General features: G+C 50.1%; 9 protein-coding genes across 9 annotated transcripts; 7 read left to right on the forward strand and 2 right to left on the reverse strand.

Annotated features, from left to right (window-relative positions):
• Positions 1-2960: 2960 nt before the first annotated feature.
• On the forward strand, positions 2961-4196 carry N7515_009400 (uncharacterized protein; the record flags this gene model as incomplete). The annotated part of the gene is made up of 1 exon (XM_056670144.1): positions 2961-4196. One exon carries the CDS (start codon positions 2961-2963, stop codon positions 4194-4196), a length of 1236 nt encoding a protein of 411 aa, XP_056517943.1.
• Positions 4197-6557: 2361 nt separating this feature from the next.
• N7515_009401 (potassium channel family protein) lies at positions 6558-8752 on the forward strand (the record flags this gene model as incomplete). The annotated part of the gene is made up of 3 exons (XM_056670145.1): positions 6558-6847; positions 6902-7040; positions 7091-8752. The coding sequence occupies 3 exons, from the start codon at positions 6558-6560 to the stop codon at positions 8750-8752; spliced, it is 2091 nt and encodes a 696-aa protein (XP_056517944.1).
• A 521-nt stretch (positions 8753-9273) lies between these two features.
• On the forward strand, positions 9274-9978 carry N7515_009402 (uncharacterized protein; the record flags this gene model as incomplete). The annotated part of the gene is made up of 1 exon (XM_056670146.1): positions 9274-9978. One exon carries the CDS (start codon positions 9274-9276, stop codon positions 9976-9978), a length of 705 nt encoding a protein of 234 aa, XP_056517945.1.
• A 234-nt stretch (positions 9979-10212) lies between these two features.
• Positions 10213-11748, reverse strand: N7515_009403 (uncharacterized protein; the record flags this gene model as incomplete). Its single annotated transcript, XM_056670147.1, has 1 exon — positions 10213-11748. One exon carries the CDS (start codon positions 11746-11748, stop codon positions 10213-10215), a length of 1536 nt encoding a protein of 511 aa, XP_056517946.1.
• A 3686-nt stretch (positions 11749-15434) lies between these two features.
• On the reverse strand, positions 15435-15653 carry N7515_009404 (uncharacterized protein; the record flags this gene model as incomplete). Its single annotated transcript, XM_056670148.1, has 1 exon — positions 15435-15653. One exon carries the CDS (start codon positions 15651-15653, stop codon positions 15435-15437), a length of 219 nt encoding a protein of 72 aa, XP_056517947.1.
• A 377-nt stretch (positions 15654-16030) lies between these two features.
• Positions 16031-17492, forward strand: N7515_009405 (uncharacterized protein; the record flags this gene model as incomplete). Its single annotated transcript, XM_056670149.1, has 3 exons — positions 16031-16088; positions 16226-16312; positions 16483-17492. 3 exons carry the CDS (start codon positions 16031-16033, stop codon positions 17490-17492), a joined length of 1155 nt encoding a protein of 384 aa, XP_056517948.1.
• Positions 17493-18735: 1243 nt separating this feature from the next.
• On the forward strand, positions 18736-19637 carry N7515_009406 (YoaK family protein; the record flags this gene model as incomplete). Its single annotated transcript, XM_056670150.1, has 2 exons — positions 18736-18946; positions 19033-19637. 2 exons carry the CDS (start codon positions 18736-18738, stop codon positions 19635-19637), a joined length of 816 nt encoding a protein of 271 aa, XP_056517949.1.
• An 875-nt stretch (positions 19638-20512) lies between these two features.
• Positions 20513-20767, forward strand: N7515_009407 (uncharacterized protein; the record flags this gene model as incomplete). The annotated part of the gene is made up of 1 exon (XM_056670151.1): positions 20513-20767. One exon carries the CDS (start codon positions 20513-20515, stop codon positions 20765-20767), a length of 255 nt encoding a protein of 84 aa, XP_056517950.1.
• A 650-nt stretch (positions 20768-21417) lies between these two features.
• N7515_009408 (kinesin-3 family protein uncB) lies at positions 21418-23453 on the forward strand (the record flags this gene model as incomplete). The annotated part of the gene is made up of 2 exons (XM_056670152.1): positions 21418-21697; positions 21772-23453. The coding sequence occupies 2 exons, from the start codon at positions 21418-21420 to the stop codon at positions 23451-23453; spliced, it is 1962 nt and encodes a 653-aa protein (XP_056517951.1).
• Between the last annotated feature and the right edge of the window lie 416 nt (positions 23454-23869).

The following is a 23869-nucleotide window of genomic DNA, read 5'->3' on the forward strand; positions in this document are numbered from 1 at the left end:
CAAGGTTTATGTTCCTACAGCCGAGGGAAATATGCCCGTTGGCCCCGTGCAGGGCCTTGATGGGAAGTCCCGGCTCTGGGTCTTAGAGCTAGAACCTTGTTCCAGAAGTTCCATCCTGGGGTCCGCTGTTAGGCGAGTTTTGGTGCGCGCTAGGCAGATTAATATTACCCGGGCATATCCACATCAATTCCTTTGTTCAGCTGGGGTCAGCTTTCAGGCGAAGGAGGCGAATGTAGCATTGTGAGGGTCGAGGAGAATGTGTATGTGATGTCTGGGTTTTGATTTGGGAAGATACATCTCACAGTTTTACAATCTGTTAAATTCTGTTTAGTTACCTGCATGTGAGATCTAGCTTGCAGAACACGATTAGGGACATGTTAGGCGGGAGGGCTAATTTTTTTTTCTTTCTGGGAAAAAGCAAAAAAAAAAGAAACGAACGAAAATTAAACCATGTGCAACTCTAGATGATCAGCGGTGCAGGAAGGTGCTTTTGACCTCTGTTTGGTTGGCTGAGACAAGGGGGCTTTCTCGAAGGGTTGACTCATTCAAGAAAAACAAGGCCCTTGAATCAGGGGTGGATTTGGGATTCTTTTGTGTGGGCAGCAAGGACCAGCTGGGAATTCCTTCTTTCACCCCTTTATTCAGTGCGTGAACATACGGAATAAAAGCTCTGTTGTATTTTGTGGTATTGTGGCTGGGCAGACTTGTCCAAGTTGTTTACAACTTTACATTATACAGCGACATGTTTTTCATGGGATATGGATGAAAAGTCATACATTCTTAATGCAATCATCGTATGCAATATTGGCATAGCTTAATCAAGAGACACTGCCGGTGATGACGCACACTGTACATATCGTAGCGCTAGCCGGTGCCAGACCAGTCCCAACAAGGAAGATTAGGGCTTGAACCCGACTGCGATCGCAATGACAGCGAGTCGCCTATTGTTCGGTGCCCCACGTCAAAACAAATAAACTAGAAGCGTCCAATGCTAAAAGTCGACGACAGCTAGCGATTCAAATATGACTGAATCTTGCGTATGGTTCGTGAACACTGCCTCACCATTATGTGGCTTCGATCCCAACGTCTTGTACACAGCCGCCAAGGAGGCCCTCGATTTCATACTTGATAATACTTTTACTATTTTTGCAACTAGGCTGAAGGTTTCTTGTCCCTTTAGGAGAACATTGATTCTTAGTCCGGATCAAGTTGCGGTCTGTAAAGTCTCTGTCTTCTTACCCAAAATAGCGATTGCTGCCCAGCGACTCGGCGGTAAAGCCTATGCATGGCCCGTGATGTTGCCCAACATGGCAGTGCGAAGTGGATGTGTGTGTAAGAAAGGACTCTGATGGAGCTCGTTAGCTGTTTCTTTTGCCATGGCAACGTGTACGTGTTTTTTACAGTTGATAACTTGATATTGTCCGAAATTCTGGGGTTTAAGTGGAGTCTGAACCACTGGACGAGACGGGATGAGCCGTCGTCAAATCTGGGATGCCGTCGGACCAAACCATGGAACCGACTTTAAGGTTGTTTCATCGAGCATTGCATACATGGAGCTTATACTACTACTGTGTAGATAACTTCGACATGCAAGCAGTATATTCATCCTTATGTGATAGTATGATAGATTAATGTTTTAGTTCATATGAGGATTACCCCAACAGTATTACCTGTGGTGCTGCAACTAACGATAGCGTTCATGCAGATGGATCGTACAAGGCATGGAAAAAGCCCTGGTTCTGGAAGTCGAGCACATGGCCTTGGGCTCATCCAACCCAACTGCGACACGCCAGCTAATAGAGGGGTTACCTATTTTTGCTCCATCGGCCGACATCTGTAAGGCAGCCAGTGAGATTCTTGCAAATTAAACTACGTCTTAGTGGCGACATCAGGCCTGTTTTCTTGTCTTCCTTTTGGAGTGAGTCAGTTCAGGAAAAGCCAAAACAGCCCGCTTATTAGTTGCCTTGTATCTTGCAGAGTCAAAGTCAAAGATATCGAAGAAAATCCAGTTAACTGCTGCCCGATATACCTGAGGGGCAGTCAGCCAAGCGGGTTAGGTTGTAGTTGGAGTTCGGGGGTAAAGAGTCTCCATCGGGACTAGTCTGAGGGGTAGGAGAGAGTCGCTGGTCTTGGGATAGAACGGATTAGCGAGCGATGGAGAAAGTACTGGTTACAACCAGAATGGTCACTCGATAGTGCTTGCCACTGGTGGTTGAGTCATAATGAGTCTGACCTCGAGAACCAGCTATAAAACCAGCGGAGTATTCTCCCTATGGCGGAAATAATAATATCTCAAATAAAATAACTCTTTCAAGACACAATGAATAGATTACCTTGAGTTTCAAGAAATTCAATACATGTAAGGACGTATCCAAACGCCACAACCCACAAAGCCAACTCACACGCGCTGGTGACTAGCGGACACACTGATTGGCCTGTGCCAATATCACTGGCGCTGACTTGGGATCCGTCTTTTCCTTTCCTTTTCCCTTTCATCCTTGGGTTGAATTTTTTCCCTCTCCACCTCTCTCCACTGAAACCAAAGCCATTACATCTTTTGGAGCGGAGAACTCTCTGCTCTTTCTTTCCTCAAAAGCTCCTTTATCAACAGGAGTACTGGATTCTCCACGGGATCCCCTCAACGGACTCTCTCTATTCCTCGGATTGACCGAAGAACGTTCAAATGCTCTCTCAGCACATTCAGTTTCAACCCTCTTCTCTTCGATCGGAAACCGTACCACGGTGACGGTCCTATCAAAACAAAAAAAAAACCTATCTGACCTGCAGTTCCTAAAGTCGGCGTCGATCTCTGTTTGGGTGCACGATATCCTGTACAATATACTTGGTGTTCTTTTTTTTCCCTTGATTTCATTAAAACTGCTTCTGGACCGTTTTTGCATTTCTCGGCTTGCGCTTCCATTTACATCTGATCGCCTGGTGCTCCATATGCTCGTGCGATAATGTACCATTACTCCAGTCCACCACACGGGTGGTCAACCTACGACTACACACAATCGCCTCCTACCTCACCTCAATACGCCTACTACGCCTCTCAGTTCGCCAACTCCTACACCTCACCTCGGGGCACCTCGCGACGACACAACCGCAAGGCCAGTTACACGGCTACCAAAGAAACGCCATGCTACTCGGGCTACCCCCACGGCTTCTACGAAGCAACCCCAGACTATGGCATTCCATCGCGAAAGCACGATCATGTAAGTGCTTCTTTTGCGGGAAAGCCCAAACACCACCGATACCATTCCACGACCGGTCATCCTACGGGGGATGGCCTCGGCTATGGATACCAGCCGTCGAAGCCGCAGACCCGACCCATCTTCGTGGATGTGGTCGACGAAGCATTCGATGTCCCGCGCACCACCACCCGCGAGCCCCGTCCCAGTCGCCCAGGCCGTCCCCCGGTTTCGAAGCCCGCTCGAGAAGGCTCCGGCCAGCATCGTCGCACCACCTCGACCTTTTACCGCAAACCACAGCCAGCTGATTCTCACTTTTACTTCACCCAGGCTCCTAACTCCGAGGACATCGACGCGGCCAGACGCTCCCGCTCCAGACGTCAGTCGACTTCAACTCGCACTCCCAACAAACCCAAACCCCCTCCTGCCACAGCCAAACCGCCACCCATCGCCACCGAAGATGACGCCGAGCGCGCAGGGATTCCCGCAGGTTACTCGATCAAGAACTGGGACCCCACGGAGGCACCCATCATCCTCCTCGGCAGTGTATTCGACGCCAACTCCCTCGGCAAGTGGATCTACGACTGGACCGTCTTTCATCACGGGGCCTCAACGCCCATGGCCGACGTCGCGGGCGACTTGTGGCTATTGTTGATTAAGCTGGCGGGCAAAGTAAAGCGGGCCGACGAATGTCTCCCTCGCATTCAGCGCGTGGAGGCGCAGGAAGTCGTCGAGGATTTCCTGGAAAGTGGCGAGCGTCTCTGGTCCCGATTCAAGAAGCTCCTCAAGAACTGCGAACTTTACATGTGGAAGGCCGCCAAGCGAGAAGGTGGCAAGGGACCTGTATCGATGGGTCGCAATGCCGGTATCGAATTTGTCGAATCGATTTTCGGTCGCGACCGTGAGCTTGAAAGTACCGAGAAGCTCATGAACAGTATCCGTCTCTGGAACATGCGCTTTGACGCCAACTGCGAAGATATCCTGCGTCGCCCGACGGCTGCATAGGATGTTCATACTTGATTTCATTTTATTATTCTTTTTATACCGACTGCCGAAGGAGCGATACCCCAAAGAGAGAGAGAGAGAGAGACATTTCCTACTGCTTTTCTTACTGGAGCATTTGACACTTCGCATTTGGAGCGTGTTGATCTGGCTTTTCGATTCATAGATGCTTGTCCAAGGGTGGACGACAGTTTGAATTTTTTGTTGAGTCTCGGCGCCTTCGCTTTTTTGCTTTTCTCTCAAGGACGGCGTCCTATTCATTTCTGGCGTCTTCATTTAATTTCGTTTCTGGCAGATCCGCTTCTGTCTGGAAGTCCCGTGTCACTCTGCTTCGATGATACCATCTTGCGTCTCATATACGTTTTATTGATTTCGAAACTTTTGCTTATTTCCTTTGTCATTCACGCACTCTGTTTGCTTTTTTCATGTCGATGTTGGGTCGGAGGAGAAATCGGGTTGTACATAGAAAGACGACCCCCAACATCCGATAGAACCAAACCACACTCGTTATACTTTGTCCTCTCCAGAGTTACTCGTGTACTCACCTGTATCAGATATTATTTCCACGTAAACCACAAAGGTAACGGTCACACCCTATGCTAGATGGGTAAGTGATGTGATGTGATAGCTACCCCTCCCCTCAGCGGCAAGTCATCGATACACTGCCCAGTACAAAAGTGGATCAATTACCCCGCCTAGTAGTTATAATCTTCGACCTACAGTAAGTTGAACATGCATAGAACGAACCCCTGCTACCAGCATAACAATTACTTGAACCCCCTCAGCTCGACGTTGGCTCAGTGGCTGATCATGTTAGATCGGCCGGTTTGACCGTTTGCCTGCAAGCCTCAAAGCAGGTACTGTCTCCGTAATGACGGGGGGCTGATGTCACATTTTTCAATATAAGTGTAGGCCCCTGCGATGATTTTGATTTGCGGCATGTAACGATGCCGGGGAGCGGTGCTTGCTATTGGCTTGGACCTGTGGAATTTTCTCATGCAGTACGGAGATATGCACGTTCGAGATACATACCCGAGGAGCCAATCATGATTGAGGGGCAGGGCAGGGGTGGGGGATAATGAGGGGTTGAATATTTGATTTCTGGCTTTACTGTGTATCTGAGGGTGTTAGGATTTGTTGTATGGTTTTTGTACGTGCGATGGGTTGGAAGTATAGATAGTTGGCCTGGGAATTAAAGTGTCTGGTGTTATTGGTTTTGAGGTAGTGATCAAGAGGAGAAAATGTGCCTGATAGATGGAGGATGCTTGATCTTCTGTTTGGTTGGATTTCTGGAATGATACCGAGCTTGTGTGAGATATTGACTCAAAGGCGAGCCGAGAAAAGGGTCTAAGAGTCCGGATAGCTTAGACTAAGACAATTACGAGGTAGAGCGTATGTGCGCAGAAGGCGACTGGCTTTGGAGGTGGGAACAAACCCGATAACATGAGGTGGATCTCCGCCCGTTTTCTTTTGGGTAAAGCCATGTGCTCATGCAACCTTATTTGTCTTGTCAGATCCATATCTTTGCATAAGCCGCGATTAGTTGTAGGCTTGTAGCATTATAGCATATACTAAACTCGGAGGTAGACTCACTTATGGTTGATCTCACAAGCAGATCTAATACTATGTCCAAGGGGTTACCCTCTTCTTGGCTATTCGGAAGAATTAATGTGGGTTATGAAGAACCTTGGTACACGAGATTGCAGCTTCCAGACTTGTGGACATCTTTGAACGGCGCACTGAGTCACTCTCAACTCGTCTTTTGTTTGTTGTATAGGTCTATTTGCGTCTCCTGGTTGATAGTACTGACATAACAGAAACAAGATAAGAGTCTTCTTAGAGTCGGTGCTTCAAAACTCCAGTGCCCGGTGCCGTCCGGCGTCGGGGCGCAAACAACTGCCTGCTATCCAGAAATCTCGACATATCCACAATCAATATCTTCTCATCCGTCATTGAATTCTTCAAAATGGCAGCGACCAAGAATAGCACGACTCGGGAGCAACGTACTGTGTAAACGTGTGTAGTGGGGTCGGAGTCTTGCAGCCGAAATAATGATGACGCATGTGGCAGATGTGGGGATGGTCCATCCTTATTAAAGCTTGGCAAAGTTGGCATCGCTCGTGACATGCATTCAATTGTTTGCACTTTAAAAGCGCACAATTATCAACATATTGCATTTCTTCCTTGTTGAGAGGTTCTATCGCCGACAGATGAGGATATGATCATTGAAGTTCTCCACGCCTCAACTGAACCTCAGTTCTCAAACAGCGGAGAAACAGATTGCGAACACCGATCATCGCATTTGCAAGAAATATCCGAACATCCAGCTGCTTATTCTGCGTGCATGGTCATGCAAACAGAACAATGCAGCATGGATCCACTACAGTTGAGACACCCAAAGACAACGACTCTGATGGGCTATCAGTGTGGGAACGGTTTCGGAGTCAGTTTACCATGAGACCGCCTGAAGATGATGAACCACAGTCATGGTGGGTAGCATCGACGGCTATTCCCCTGGTAGCTGCTGCAACAGGGCCACTTGCCAATGTCATGTCAATTGTGGCACTGGTTATGCCATGGCGAAGCAAGATCATCACGATGAATGAGGGTCCTGCTGGAACTTTCGTCCAAGAAGGATATCCGGATCCTCACTGGTATGGATGGAGCAACATCTATCAGCAACAACAACTCTCTAATGCCGCAAATAGGATCACTGCTTTGAATGCAATTTCGCTTGTCTGCGGGATCGTGGGCAATGCCTTTCTTCTCTTCAACTTCACCCAGGTCGTGCGCTATATTATAGCTTTGCCGGTGACTATCATCTTGTGGTTCAGTGCCACTGGTATTGTAGGTATCTCATCTGGTCTCTGACGCTCCAGAACTAATGCTCTCTATAGCTATGCGGCGTTACCCTTGCTACCAATATCTATGCACCACCGATAGGCCCAGATCGCTTGTACTCTGAGGCATACTGGAGTGCCGTCATTGCAGCAATTTTATACTTTGTCTTGAGTTCCATCCTCATGATCAACATGCTGGGCTACTTTCTGGGCAAATACCCGCAGCATTTCTCATTGACTGACGAGCAGCGAACCTTGATCTTACAGATGAGTGCATTGGGATGTTGGCTTTTAATCGGCGCTGCCATTTTCCAGCAAGCGATAGGAATCTCTTTCGCGGATGCATTGTACTTCTGCGATGTCACCATCCTCACATTGGGATTTGGTGATATAACTGCCACTAGCTCTGTTGCCCGCGGCGTTCTCTGGCCGTATGCAGTCATTGGGGTCATCATTGTCGGTCTGATTGTGGGGAGCATTCACAAATTCGCACGCGAGGTTCACTACGATAACGTCGTTCGGAAACACATTGAACATAAACGGCACTCTACTTTCCAGCGATCAATCAGCCGTGACGAGTTCAGATCCGGGAAACGCCCGAGCAGCGAAGGCGAGATCAGTGCTCCTACTCTCGCTCACCAAACAGACACATCAGCCAGGCGCCATGGACCATTTCGCAACACCATCGATGCAATTACCCCAAATCGTCGTCGACCCAGACTTCTTGTCATGCGTGAAGAAAAAGACCGGTTTGATGCTATGCGTCGCATCCAGCATGATACCATGCGCTTCCGTCGCTGGAATAATTTGATCCTCAGCATCATTGCGTTCGGAATCGTGTGGTCCTGCGGAGCAGTAGTGTTTTGGCAATTAGAGCCCATGACCTACTTCGAATCGCTCTACTTTTGCTTCTGCTGCCTGCTGACCATCGGCTACGGAGACTTCACACCGCAGTCCAACGCATCCCGACCATTCTTCGTACTATGGTCTCTAATCGCCATTCCAACCATGACGATGCTAATTTCCCAAATGAGTGACACAGTCGTCGCCAGATTCAAGCACGGCACCGAAGTAGTCGCCAACTACCTCATCCTCCCTCAATCGCACCTTTACAAGTCATTCTTGGCACGGATCCCCGGCCTCCCCCAGTTCATACTTTCTCGCCAGAGCAAAAAGCGGGTCGAGCTTGGATTTACACTCGAAGGCGCTGCTGCCGATGCCAGTTCAGATTCTGTGGAATCTGGTCAGCCTCATCACGATGATAGCTTAGCCGAGTCCCATCCCCGCCAAACCCTCGAGGAACTTGCCCGCGATCCGTCGTCCCTTGAGCTTGCGCAACAGCTTGCCTTTGCTATTCGCCGCGTCACGAGACATGCCCGGGAAAGTAAGCGGAAACACTACTCATATGAAGAGTGGGTCGAGTTTACCCGTCTCATTCAGTTTACTGATCCGCGGTCGAGGGAATCGGCTTCACAAGGAGCGGCAAATGAGGAAAGCCACGTCCATATAGAGGACGAGTATGGGCTTGTCAATTGGGATTGGATCGGAGAGAATAGCCCCCTGGTTGCCAAACAGTCGGAACCGGAATGGGTTCTGGATCGGTTGTGTGAAAGCTTGGTTCGGTATGTGTCGACTCAGGAGAGTCAGGCTGTTGGAGGGGCTGAATCTGGGGAAGAGGTCACTCTTAGGAAAGAGAGGGATATTGGGTTGGACGAGTGAGTTCACTTTGTACATGGAGTTATATAGTAGAGCATTTTGCACAAATTTACATGCACATTTGAAGCTTGTCAATCGTAGCTATCATCAGATCCCAGGTTCTAGGATCATAGAAACATAGGGCATTTTTCTCAAACAGGAAAGTCATAGTTCAACTGATGTCCGAATCTCCATTTCTGCCTGGCGATCATGTCATGAGCATCCGATACGATGTGTAACTGTTTAGCTTCACAGAGAATATAGCCGCCTACTATGCATTCTATTGCATGCTAGCTCCATCTCCTAGGTACGAAAAATGACATACCTAGCCATTTTAAGCCCCCACATACGGGGGGCTGTGTAAATGGTTGATGCCTTGAGCTCATCCTACACAACCACCTACAGTCCTACACCATCCAATTATCGATATCGTCCCTTCCAGCCTTTAAAACAAGTAATCTGTCCTTTTTACTCCGTAGCTACGCTATAAATACCCACCTCCAACCTCACCCCATCCTCCCACCACCAACCCCCAATTCCCAAAAATGACATCCAACATCCCCGAGATCCTCCTCCTCTGCGTGGATGCCACCTTCCTAACAACCTTCAACCAAACAATCACCCAACTCTGGCCGGAACACTCATCCAAAATAAAAATAACCCCCATAAACGAACGCCTAAACTCCCTCCCCGCAGGCACAACCTTCAACCTAATAGTCTCCCCGGCAAACTCCTACGCCCGCCTCGACGGCGCCTTCGACAACGCGATCTCCCTAACCTTCAGCCCACGCAACGACTACCACGCCCTAACCCGCGCCGCACAGAGGGTCTTCTACGAAAAATGGCGAGGGTTCGCACCGCCCGGCTCGTGCACGCTTGTCGAGTTCCCCGAAGAACTAAAAAAAAATGTTTACGGCTGTGAGTGGGTGGCTATGTGTCCGACGATGAGGCAGCCGGGCAATGTGGAGTGGGATCGTGAGGTTGTTTATGAGTGTGTTTGGAGTCTTTTGTGTCGGGTTGAGGGGTTTAATCGCTCTGCGTCTGAAGAGGGAAAGAAGATTGAGAGGGTGCTGCTGACGCCGTTGGCTACTGGGATTGGGAGGGTTAGTAAGGAGCGATGGGCGGGGCAGATGGTGCTGGCTTTGAAGCATTTTGTTGATGCTGTTGAGAGGCCGCAGGTTTGGGGGGTTTGCAGTGGGGGGATATTACTGGGGTTGATTGTGAGGTTGAGAGGACTTGGAAATTTGTAGATTGATTTTCTTGAAAGGAGTTTTGCTGTCGTGATCGATAACTTTGTACATTGGTTCAAGGTGTTGCCTTCACTCTAAGTTCTATTCAGCAGTAGTCAGTACATGTATGTCTAGACTTTCTATATAAGTACCCAATCAAATGAAACCATGAGAATAGAGAGCTTGCACTGAGCTTTTTGATCTACTTCCCTCAACTGGCCACGCCCAATCACAGATCTACCCAGCGAGATCATGTTAAATCGCATAACGGAACTCCCGATTCTCCCGATCTGTGAGATCAAGGAACTCCTGGTTCTCCGGCACAGTGTACGCAGCACCTAACGCCTCCCGCTCCTGATCGCGGCGGCGATTCTCCCGGGCCCCCACCCACCAGATAAGGCCCAGGTCCACCGTAATAAGGAAATAGAGGATAACGATCGAGATCTTAGCTGGCAAGTAGCCAGGAGCATCTCTGGCTTGGAAGGTCTGGGGCGAGATGATGTTGCCGACAGTGTAGGCAATCGTCTGGATGCAGGAGACCGTGATCTTCTTGGTTGATCCAGCCACATTCGTACTAGTGAGTGCAAGGATCGTCGTCCAGCCGATAGGAATACCTCCGGAGAGGTAGTATCCCACCAGTGCCGGGGCTTTATTGGTCGTCGCCATCAAAATCGCACCGACGATACCGGGTATGTGACCCACGATACACCAGAAGAGCCGGTGCTTGGTCTTCATAGCCAGATACGTCAGACCGACCAAAACCACCACCTCGTAGGCACCGAGTGGTGTGACGAGGAGGAGACTATCGGTTTTCGAGTAGCCCATGCCAGTGACGAGGGTGTTACCGAAACTCGTGGCAATGGAGTTCGGCACATTTGCCGCCAAGACCCAGAAAGCATACAGCCAGGTGTGGGGGTCTCTGAGGGCTTCGTAGACCTGAGCTTTCTTGAAGACATTAGTGCCGATGCCTTGGCCGTTGCCACGAAGACGCTCGGCATGCATTGCCTTTTCCTTCTGCGTCAAGAAGCCCGCAGTGACGGGGGAATCAGGCAAGATGAAAAAGAAGAGAATTCCAGTCACGACGGTCAATAGGCCGAGGATCAGGAAAATTACCTGCCAGCCACGCAGTGGCGAGTTTGGATCCGCGCCGACGTGAATCGCGACGCCGTACGCCACGTACCCGCCAAACATCTGCGCCCATCCACACATGCTGAACCATAGCCCCACGCGGAAGGCTTGTTCTTCCTTGCGGTACCACTGCGAGGTGAAGACCACCCAGGCGGGGACGACGGCGGCTTCTGCGGCGCCGAGAAGAAAGCGGCAAGCTAGTAGGGAAGAGTATGAACGGCACGCGGCCATGGAGGCTAAAATGGCGCCCCAGATGGTCACATTGACGGCGACGTATCTGGCCAGGGGGAATGCTTGCACGAGGCGCATCGTGGGGAATGCAAAGGCCAATTGGCCGAAGAAGAATACACTCGATACCCAGTTGAACTGGTTGCCCACGAGATTCGCTGACTCGGGCATGCCCGTGACACTGGCGTAGCCGATGGCGATTTTATCCAGGTACTGGAGGAAGTACACGATGCAGATCAGTGGCAGAATGTACAGATCGATCTTGCGCAGAAGTCGTTTGGATGTCTCAGGGTCAAGGACACCGGCCGTACCGGCTTCAGTCAGTAACTGCAGCGCAGCATCGCCGCCGACAGGAGGCTGAATGTGAACCCGAGGGCTTTTTTCCTCTGTCTTGATCGGGGTGCTCGCTCCTGGTGAAGGGATTTCGGAGGCCATATTGACTGATGGGAGCAGAAATTTCCGCTAGGAAACACTGCATAGCTAAGTATCGTTTAACATCCTGCGCTTTGCCCCGGCATGAGCCATATTGACGGGATATCGCGCCATCGTTGGCCGGAACAACGATATATTGACAGTGGAGACAGAGACCTCGTTCGCTTGGGCGAGAATGGCCTGCCAAGCGAGTGGCCCACATCTAGCCAGTAATTTGTGTACCAACACCGAATGCCAGGTAGATGCCAAAATAATAAGCAATAGTTTCCAAGAGACGAAAGGATAACACAGCAAAGCATAAAACCGCAACGCCTCACGCGTGACGGCCTCAACAGTCGGGACCACTTCGTTGCTTCCATTTAATTCAGAATACATATGATGAAGACCTACCTTGCTAATGCTACCGTGCTACGCTTGTATTCCGTGATCATATTGCAGTGCAAGCGAAAATAAAAAATCCCCGACATGCCGCATACGGAGGCACCTGGCAGTGCGCTGGCACATCACGAATTCGTGACCATACGGTGGAGTTGGACAATCGGCACAGCATTATCGCGACCTTCTCTTGATTCGGTGCCAGAAGCAATAAGGGAATAAAGTACATCGGCGTTAAGGACGGGGTAGTGACTGTCGAGATCCCCTGGTGCACCGAGTGCGAGAAGTCCTGGCATTATGGCTGTATGGCATACCATTGACGTCTGCTGACTGCTTCATCCTTCACCCTGTCGAGGATTGATGAAAAGCCAAAAGATAGGCCCCTGATGGGGGAAATGCCAAAAGTTATGGGATGGATCATATGGGATCATATGACAGAGACAGGAGTCTCGAGTCAGGACCAGAACTCAGAGACAGATCACGTGACTTGGGGTTGGTTGGTGCAGTTAGTTAATCTTTTGTCTTTTGTCTCCCGTGACCCGTCACTTCTTGTTTTCTTCCTTTCTCTTCTCTCCTCAGCTTAGTTATCTGTTATCTTGTTGATTCGGAGTTATCGGACTCTGTTATTTCAGCAGATCTTGCCAGTGTCACAAATTATGCCTATCGTCGGTTGCCCGCGACCAGATAGTCTTCCCGCGATGTGCAATGTGAGAGGACCATCTGGGTGTCTGTCTTCTTGATCACAGACACCAAGCCACGCATGAGGTGAGGAGAAGAAGAGAAGAAGAAGAAGAAAGGGGATGGAGGTGAAGGTGATATTTATCGACGATGTCACGCGACTTACTTACATGCATGGAAGGAGCGAGCTGGGCAAACTTGTTTGTGTATCTCTACCGGATGAAGTCGCGCTCAAAGACACGTCACACAGAGGCATATGCGATGAAAATCTCTTCTCCAATCCCGTGCCATTGGCTCGCTGATTGATGAAAAGATGGGCCCCTGATGGGGAAGTGCCAAAAATTATGCCTATCGACGGTTGCCCGCGACCAGATAGTCTTCCCGCGATGTGCAATGTGGGAGGACCACCTGTGGTGCCTGTCTTCTTGATCACAGACACCAAGGCTAAGTAAGTACCCGGAAAGAGAAGGAGAAGAAGAAAGAGGATGGAGGCGAAGGCAGTATTTATCAACGTGGTCACGCGATTTACCTACACTTCTGAGCTGTACACGTGCTCCCACGTGACACATACTTGTCTCCGGTGCTATGTGTAGAAGGAGCCTTAGTTGCCTTCGTTCCTTCCATCAACCACATTGCCGGCTTTCCAGGTGCTAGGATGCTCTTCCGGCAGGGTGCCACGCTGCCCAGGTGGGTGCCCGTCAATACTGCGTTCGGGCTTTGACAAGTATCGGGGCCCTCAGGCTTGAAACAGGCTTGAAAGGCACCCATAAGGACAATGGGTGGAAGTCCGGGGCTGGTCGCAAGATGATATTGGGTTGATTATAGGGCTTGCTGTTCTTGGTTGCACACCGTTTGTCCGATGTCTTCCAAATCCGCCTGGAACTGTTGGTTTGAACATGTACCCTGTTCGTTTTCCTTCATGCCTTAGGTTATGCATTGTCTGCAACTCAATGTCTCATATTGTTTGTATCGCTTACTGGGCTGGCTCTGTGTCCATACTGGTATAGCTTTGGAGCCTCAGGCCCATATAGCCCCGGCTGCGGCGCAATGGTGTGTTTGAATTAGCGACAGGGTTGGAATACCTTCAGAGAGGCACAGTGATTGATCTAGAAGCAATAACAAACTGCTTTGAACCTTACCCCCGTTATCGACATCTACGGGCACCGCCCTTGTAGTCCACGCACAGGTTGATTTCACAGGTTCGTACGACAGGCAGGACGGGTTAAATGTCTGATGTCTGGCCAGATAGACGAATGGCTTCAACGTTGAGGTCTTTGTCTACCTTGAAAGATCAGAATGATAGAAGAGTACATACTTCTAGATGAGCACGCCCTTGCCCAGAGGAAAGCAGAAATGGTCCGTCATGGTGTTCTGTAGTTGCCTGGGATGCGACGAATCGACAACAACCTTACAGTCAAAAGTCTGGTTCATGGATCATGATTCATGATGGGATTAGCCTGCATGAGTTGGTATTGGTCGGCGATAATTGTAGAATTTCAGCCCAACGTAAGTAGGCAAAAGGGGAAAAACAAAAATTGCAATGATGCTCGTGGCGGGCGAGTCGGCGCCGGTCAAAATGATGGGTCAATGTAGTTGCTCACTGCCTAGGTTGTATTCATGCGCATTTACATCGATATCTGGGTACTCAAGGGCACGAATAAGCCTCACGCTGTCTTAAACTAAGTAGAAGTACCGGAAGAAGAGCCAGCGTGGATTCTCATCGAGTCGGTGGCGATACTGTTCGTATCATGAGACCTGGAAGTCCCATTCGGTCTCCAAGATCTACTCATCAAGTACCCGATGGAAGGGAATACTGAATAGCCAACTTGCGGACTTACCATTTGGGATCACCTCAACAGGAGTCAACGTTCCACTGGAGGATGCCCAGCCCCGCTTAACACCAACACCACCACGACCACGGTCATATGATAACCGGACAGACGCGTTCCTAAGCAACAATAACAACACGTCCTCTCCTAACTGTGGAAGCTATACATTCACAGAACCAACTTCAAACACATCTTCATCAACATCTATTCGGGTTGTTACGCGTTGATGTCAAGAATTCAACCTCAAGACTCAAGTCAGTCAGTCGGTCTTCCACTCACCAGATATCGGTTGTGACTATGTACTAACAATCCAATGATATACGGTGTCAAATTGTTCTGAATTCAAACTTGTGTTGACAATTTCTATTGACTCCCTGCCTGTGTCCCTGCTGCCTTACAGACTATATGCTAACCCTTGGCGATTGACAGTCATATACCCAAGACAGCAACCTCTGTGTCCATAATGGTATAGCTTTGGAGCCTCACGCCCATATGGCCGCGGCTGCGGCGCAATCGGGTGTTTAGATTAGCGACAGAGTTGGAATACCTTCAGAGAAGCATAGCGATTGTGTATGTCTTGATTTAGTACGAACTGATATCCCGTTGAACTGTCGTTATCGTCTTATAGCAGTCCACGTACAGGTTGATGTCGCAGGGTTGTAGGACAGACAGGACGGGCTAAATGTCTGGTCAGATACACGAATGGCTTCAACGTTGAGGCCTTTGTCTACCTTGAACGATCAGAATCGATGACGACTCGGTGTGATTATGGTCCAATGCGAGGTTGGAAGCATCGCCTGCTGGTATTCATGTGTGAGCAATAATCTCTACGCGAGCTTTGTCGACGCGATCGGACAGCGAGTCGTCGATATCGACCGCGACTGGCAGGTTTTGGGATGGGGGATGGGGGGTTGATGGCAAGACTTGGAGCGACTGACTCTTCTCTGGCGACGATGGCAAGTCAGCATTATCCATCCACGATGATGTTTTATGCATCGGCGACGACATATCCTTTCGGTGGATCATGATGGGATTAGCCTGCATGACTTAATATTGGTCGGCGATAGTTGGACAAGTTCTACTCAACATGAGTAGGCAATAGGAGGATAGCAAAATTTCCAGGCTGAGTAGGCGCCGGTCAAAATGATGTGTCGATGTAGTTGCCAACTTAGGTAGCCCTAAGCCTCGACTCGGCGCCGAGCACTTCACGATTCACCCGTCAACGACAACTTCAGAGTCGAAGAGGGGCATAAGTTCAAAATGCGACACGAAAGATTCATCACTTTTCCATCAACCTCAAATTCTGTAAGTGTTCTCCCTGGACTTCTGCAATCATCGCTGACCAACACCAAGGCATACAGCTTAATCCCCTCACGATCCACTGAAAAGATTTGTCGTCGACCATGGATAAAACATCATCGTGGATGGATATGGTGAACTGGCCATCGTCCCCAGAGAAGAGTGAGTCGCCCGAGTCTTACCATCAACCCCCCATCCCCCATCCCAAAACCTGCCAGTCTCGATCGATATCGACGACTCGCTGTCCGATCGCGTCGACAAAGCTCGCGTAGAGATTATTGCTGACACATGAATACCAGCAGGCGATGCTTCCAACCTCGCATTGGGCCATAATCACACCGAGTCGTCATCGGTCTACGCCCCGCCGCCGTCCGATATAAGAAGAGGTGAGTGATCCCATAGAGCTTGTCGACGAGCAACGTCCTCAGCTTTCCACGACGACTAGGTCGACAGTTGTTGTCGACCATGTCGATGACTGCCACCGGCCATGTCAACGACTGCTGCCGACTATGTCGAGGACCCTTGCTGTGATATCTTGCTGACCATTGTGTACTAGTATCCGACCAGAGGGATGCCGATATTCCCGAGGACGGGCTCGAGCTCATCTGTCCAGAGGTTCTCGGCAGTCAGGGATTTGATCAACCCGAGGCCGATATGCTCGAGGACGGGCTCGATGCCATCTGGCCAGAAGTTTTCGGTGCTCAACCCTTTGATCAACCTGATGCCGATATTCTCGAGGGCGGGATCGAGGCCGTCTGGCCTGAAGTTGGATGGGATGTCCTTCCCGGGGAGCTCCCTGACGATGAGCTATTCCCTGGTGTTTCCATAGAGTCCAGCGACAATGGCGGAAACTCTGGAGGGATGGCTACCCAAGATGATGGGGTCATCGAGAATGCCAGTCAATGTGGTGAGGGAGAAAGCAAAGAAGGGGATGTTGAGCAGGATGAAATGAATACGATGCAGGACCAGAACCGGAATATTAGCGACGAGGGGGAAAGTGGCAAGGATAAAGAAAACGACGCAGCCGGCGACAGTAACGTCACCCTCCCTTGGCCGACTCCTGTCGCCGAGGGACTGGCTGAAGTCTCTTCTGGTCCTGTTCCAATTTGGGACCCTATGCTTCCTCCACCACGTCGTCTTCGATTCCTCCCACGTGCGGAGGAAGCAAGCATCGTCATGAATCGTATTCATGACGGAAATATTAGCGCCGAGAGGGAACGAGCCAGGGACAGAGCAAACAATGCACCAGACGACAGTGACACCACCCGCCCTTGGCTGACTCCTGCCGCTGAAGGACTGGCTGAAGTCTCTTCTGGCTGTGTTCCAACATCTTGGGACCCTATGCTTCCTCCACCACGTCGTCGTCGATTGCTCCCCGACAGCACCTCACCTACGATCTCACCCGCACGTCGAAGAGGTGCGTGTATTCAGGCCCCTCTACAACCAAACCGGCCCGACAACCAGACCCTGATTGTCAGATGGACCTTCCGCGGACAGTTGATCCGTCAGTGCGAGGTCCCTCGTGAGCTCACAGTCCACCACCATTTGTTAGAGTCAGGGCGCTAGCTCACCTCCTCATTGTGATCAAATCTCCACTCTTGTGCGCATAGCACCATGCCCCATACCCCTAAGGAAAAAATAAAGCAATAAAAAGAATGAAAAAAAAAAATTAACTTCTTAAGAAACAACGCTCCCCCACGTAAAAAAGAAGAGCAACAGCCGTAACAAGTCCACCTCCTCCGCCAATACACCTTCAATCATCCCTCGCAGCAGCGAGCGTCCTCCGAACTCTGCAGCCTCTGTAGAGGCACCATCCAACGTTAACAATCACAAGAGTAAGCCGCAAGCCGCAAGCTGCCGCCGAGATGCCTGCAGGCTGCCGGTACTGTGTACATCTTCTAGTCCTTTCTTGGGCACAGTGGCATGAACGCGCCTTCTCATGCTGTTCCTCACCCATGCATCTAAACCTCCGCCAGCCACAGTACAAACCCGGCGCCGGCGATTGACGACCCTCAGACAGCTTTCGCCTTCTGACGGCCGGTCCAATCACCCAGCAGATGTCTTTGCCAGGTCCACAGGAGGGCATTCACACATCCGGCAGCGCCGCAGCTCTGACCAGATACCTACTTGTCAGGGCTTCATGTCGTCGGTTGACTCTGACGACTAAGTGGGCCGGGTGATTCATTCTATAGGTCTGAAGGCACTGAGGCAAAGAGGGCAAGCCACTAAAGTGAGAGATGAATTGACCTCTCTCCCGCACGGACTGTCATGTGATCCCGATCCAGGGACATAAATCTACAAGGATGGCACGGACGCCGCACAGTCTGGTGTGATTAGCTCGGAAATTGCGCACAATCTGGAATGCAGCCGGTTATATCAATGGGAAAATTGTTCCATTGGAGCTTGAGAATGGTGCGTTTTAGATAACTTCAACTGTCTGATCCAAGCTGTCAGATGGTTGCCATGGGTCCTTGATTCAGCCTTATCCGAGCGCTCCACTATTTTGTGCTGAAAATAGTTACTACTTACTTCCATAAGATAATTCAGAAAATAGTATTGAAGATAGGATAAACAGATATTTGTGAGAGTACTAAGTCTACTGTGTACTGCCCGTCACAACAAGCCCGAAATCGGACCAAAGGCCGAGAACTTAAGTGTTCGCCTCGGAGATCGCCACGGAGCTCGCCTCGTGCCGTCGAGGAACGTGAAAAATTTGTACATCGTACGATCCCAGGCTAGTACTCTGTACAGGATCACGGTCACTCAATTAGATACCCGTGAAGGTACTCAAGTCTATATCCCTGGCAAAATGGAGAAGCAAACAGAGACTCCCGTTGTACCCGATCTCGAGGCCTCCCCAGACGCTCCCGACGCCCAAAAGACCACCGTCACCCAACGATGGAAGCAGAATCTGACAACCACGCACGCAGACCTAGTCTGTCTGCTCCTCTGCTTCCTCACAGGCCTATGTGATAGCAGCGCATACAATGCCTGGTCCTGTTTCCTCGGCATGCAAACCGGTATGAAATCTAAGCCGATCGCTCTCCCGCCAGGGGGGTGCGGACGAGCGCAACAGAATACAGCTAACCAATTCCCCTACAAATAGGAAACACCATCTTCCTCGGTCTCGGTGCCTCCAACCAACCCAACAACAAGCCATTCGGCTGGCTGAAGTCGCTGGTCTCGATCCTGGCCTTCTTCTTCGGCGCGATGATCTTCTCGATCGCAATGCGCGCTGTCGGCGCCGTCCGTCGCGGAACACTCTTCGTCTCCTTCCTCGTGCAGACTTTGCTCATTATCATCGCTGTGGCGCTGATCGAGGCCGATCTCATCCCTCACACTTCTGATGACGCGAAGCTGGACGGCGGTCCGCTCTTCCTTGAGTTGATCCCGATCGCGTTGCTGGCTTTCCAATCTGCGGGTGGAATGACTTGCAGTCGTTCGCTGGGATACAATGAGATTCCGACGGTGGTCTTGACTAGTGTTTACTTTGACATCGCGTCGGATCCGAAGATCACGGACAAGCCGACGGGCAATGTCAAGCGCAATCGTCGTGTGGGCGGCGTTGTGGCTCTGCTGATCGGTGCGATTGTTGGTGGTTGGCTGAGTAAGAGCAGTGGTGGTATGGAGTCTGCTCTGTGGATGGCTGCTGGCATCAAGCTTGTTGCTGCGTTCGGGTGGTTGTTCTGGAAGGCTGCGCCTGCGAAATAGACTGCGAAAAGACTGCGAAAAGATTGCGCGGATAGATGAGGATGTGTGCTGCTTGGCGCTAATATTATAGAGAGATAGATGTGTCGGTGGTGTACGACTCCATGTGATAGATAGACATAGATCGATGCTAATACAGGTTTTACGTTCGGGTGCTTGAATTATAGACATGTTCAGCTACCAAGCATTTACCTTTCGACAAGGCTCTATCGATCATGCCGCAAAAGACATCGGACAGTTAGATTTCTTTCGCTTTCGCCCAACAGCATGGCCGCTGGTCACCAACGTTATTGTTCGTCCCAGCGGTACTGTAGGTGATCTCACGTACATTACTGGCTCTCATAAAATCCTCCCCACCTGGGGAAAGCTCTTGAAAAACAACCGCCAAATGAATACGGATCGATCGCCACCATCTAGATATTGGAAACGACTCACAGCCGAGCAGACCTTCGTGGCAAGCTCCTCTGATGCCATTTCCCAGGACCCGTGGAACCGGCTCACCCAGTACCACCAAGTGACTGGCTCACCCAAATGTTCTTGCAGAGCAGAACAGAATCGATGGGGATAGCTAGATGCATCTATGAATGGCGAGGGCGGGAATAGCCCAAGTGGTGGTAAATATAGTCGTCATGGTCAAATCATTGCCACCACCCCGGATCATCATAAATAGAGACACTCTTCCTCCTCATCCTGACAGTCTCAATCATCAAGAATCAAATGTGAATAATCAATTATTTCCAAACATAACAGATACTCGGTATGCTATCCACTTCAACCCCTCATTATATCGAAGAGTGTCAAGAGACGACGGTGGGGAGGTGACACTCGATTTATAAGGACAGTGATGGCTAACGCTCTAACCATTGAAGACATACATCATGCCTTCTTCCTCCATCACTGAGGCTGTCTTCCGTCAAGACCCCAAGGCAGTTGCCGACAGGACTAAGTCGCACTCTACGGAGAAGGCATCTCACAGCGAAATAGGCCCAGCTGAGCTCTTGAGTGAGCACATGGATGAATCGGGCAATGCAGTGCCCGATGCGAACTGGGTTCCACAGGCGCAAAAGCCCGATGGCGATGAAGAATCTGACCTGTTCGATGCCATGAATGCGGAGACTTCTGACTTTGCTTGAGTGTGAATCTGCATCGTCTTGGTTTTGTACATAAGCCGAAATTGAGATTTGTATTAGCGTGGACGCGTTATGAGCAGTTTCCCCCATCGAACCCTTCATGGATACTATAATAGCCCAATAACCCCATAAGAGATTCAAATTTGAATGCAACTACCTGTAACTACATGTCTGACACCTTGTCTCAATCTAATGCTAGGGACAAATAAAGTGCATGTGAGAATACAAGACGGTTGAAAGTGGGTTCATGTGGAGTGATAGCGTGGTCATTGCTGTGGCAACGCATCTTGTAGACAACTTAGTGCCTTGTAACCCAAACTCACCTCACAAATGGACCGTGGAACTGCATATTGTTTTCAATCTTCGCTCTTTCTTGAACTTCATTCTTTCCTTACCAGAACGCAGATTATGTGGCTTTAAACGGTTGGGGTGTGTTTACAATGAACTGAATTTCCCCAGAAAAACAACGCGCAACAGTAACGAACCCCTCTCCTTCTCCTTCTTTCACTCATTCTCTACATCCCCTATAACACAATTCATAATAAATATCCCCCATTGTCCTTGAAATCCATTGCATGTACCAATCTCTCCTTGATCGACGACGCGACGCCGTCACTTCTTGTGTACAGCTATTGAAGCACAACAGTAGGGACATGGCGTTAGATTCGCGCTTCTACCACCACATCGGCCACCCGGGCCCGGGCTCGATATCGTCAGCCGCATCATCCGAATTATCAGCCGCGACAGGAATCACCTCTCCCAGCATCATATCCACCTCCGCTTCCGCCGCCACCCTCCGATCCACAGCGTCAAGTCCGTCCTTCCGCGCGCGGGAGGGATTCGCAGTACCCCATAACCGAGATGAGATGGCGAGCCCGACACCTGGAGGAAATGTGCGCGTCGTAGTTCGAGTACGGAAGTTCTTACCTCGAGGTAGGTGTTAAAGATGGGTGTGAAGGGGCGAAGATGCGCTCATGTGAGGATGTTTGTCTGACTTCGTCTTGCAGAGATCGAGCGCAAGGCCCAATGTCTGATTGAGATGGACCCGAATACGCAGGTGACATTACTGAAAGCACCAAAACCAAAACCGGGCGACCAAGGAATACCCAAGTCGCAGGCTCGTGGCAAGGTTCGGGAAGATAAATCGTTTACGTTCGACAATTCCTTTTGGTCTCATGATGAGGAGGATGAGCATTATGCACACCAGGAGGATGTGTATAACTCCCTCGGTGAGGAGTTTTTGGATCACAACTTTGAGGGATACCACACGTGTATCTTCGCATATGGACAGACGGGGTCGGGAAAGAGTTACACGATGATGGGAACGCCAGAAAGACCTGGTTTGATCCCTCGGACGTGTGAGGATTTGTTTCAGCGCATTGAGAGCTCGCCTTCCCCCGATATCAGCTACAACGTCCGAGTGTCTTATTTCGAGGTGTACAATGAGCATGTTCGCGATCTTTTGGTCCCACGAACGGACCCCCCGCATTATCTCCGCATTCGCGAATCGCCATCGGAAGGACCGTACGTCAAGGACCTGACCGAAGTCACCGCAAGAAACTACAATGAATTGATGAAGTTTATGCGAAAGGGTGACGTCTCGAGAACTACGGCTAGCACCAAGATGAACGACACCTCATCCCGATCTCACGCAGTCTTTACTATCACTTTAAAACAGATCCACCACGACTTGTCAACGGATGAAACTACCGAGCGCACTGCTCGGATTCGGTTGGTCGATCTGGCAGGTTCCGAGCGCGCCAAATCCACCGAAGCGACTGGTGCTCGACTACGTGAGGGTGCAAATATCAACAAATCCCTGACTACATTGGGACGTGTCATTGCGGCTCTCGCAGATCCGAAGAAGATTCGTGGCCCCCGGAAGGGCAAGGAGCTGGTACCATACCGTGACTCGATATTGACATGGTTATTGAAGGACAGTCTGGGCGGCAACTCCAAGACGGCGATGATTGCCTGTATCGCGCCTGCAGACTACGAAGAAACACTCTCTACCCTTCGCTATGCGGACCAAGCCAAGAACATTCGCACACGAGCTCGGGTCAACCAGGACCAAATGACGGCAGCTGAGCGTGATCGACAGATTGCGGAGATGACAGAAACCATTCGCGCCCTTCAGCTCAGCGTGAGCCAGGCAGCAGTTAACCAGCGGGCATCTGAAGCCTCCGATGAAAGACTCGAGGAGTATCAGCAAAAGGTGGAGAAGATGCAACGACTCATGGAGGAGAACAAAATGGTCAGCGAATGCAAGATACGACAATTGCAAACTGAGAATGACGCTCTACGCATGCATCTGAAACTGGCACTTGAGAGTCTCAAGAACCCAATACCCGCCATCAGCCTTGATCAGCGAAAGCCAAGCAACATCACCGTGGGTGATGAAAATCAACCGCCCCGTCATGATCCAGAAGATCGCGAAGGCTCCCCTGAAGACTCCCCCGTTGTATCAGATACCGAATCTGATATGGATATGTGGGAGGATGATGACACAATTACTGATGAGGTCACCGAGCAGGAGGCCCAACGGATGCAGAATTATATGCATGATCTCCTTGGTGATCTGAGTGTTTTCAAGCGGAAGCTTGCTACAGACCACGAACGGTTCCGTCCGCTCAAAGACCCTGGGACTCATAAACGGCGTGCTTTGGGAACCATTGCTGGCAATCATTGATATGTGGATATGTCTCTATTTTTATCTTCTTGGTGTACAGGGATTGAACGGAGTTGGCGGTGACTTTTTGTCTGCTCTTTTGCCTCCCTGATTTGGGTCTTTGTGAGAACTTGTTTGATTTGGGACAAGAAGCGTCCAAGCGTGTGTACTTCTTTCTCCGATAGCGAGCTGCTGCGATGAATAATGAGACACTTGATGACATGCATGTTTCAAGGCTGACTACCTTCATTGATAATTGGTATCATGAGTTTCTTTCAGGCCTGACTCTTGACTGAAAGTCATCATATGATCATTGTAAGAAGGTAGATTGTATCCGATGTTCGAGTTACATCTCTCACTTCGCAAGTCTTGTGATAAGAAAGTGTGATTCACCCAGAGTAATCAGTAAATCACTAATTTGCTCATTCAAGGCCATC

This window comes from Penicillium bovifimosum (assembly GCF_028826915.1).
Source record: "Penicillium bovifimosum strain IBT 22155 chromosome Unknown utg000007l_segment0_segment0, whole genome shotgun sequence".
Lineage (NCBI taxonomy): Eukaryota > Fungi > Ascomycota > Eurotiomycetes > Eurotiales > Aspergillaceae > Penicillium > Penicillium bovifimosum.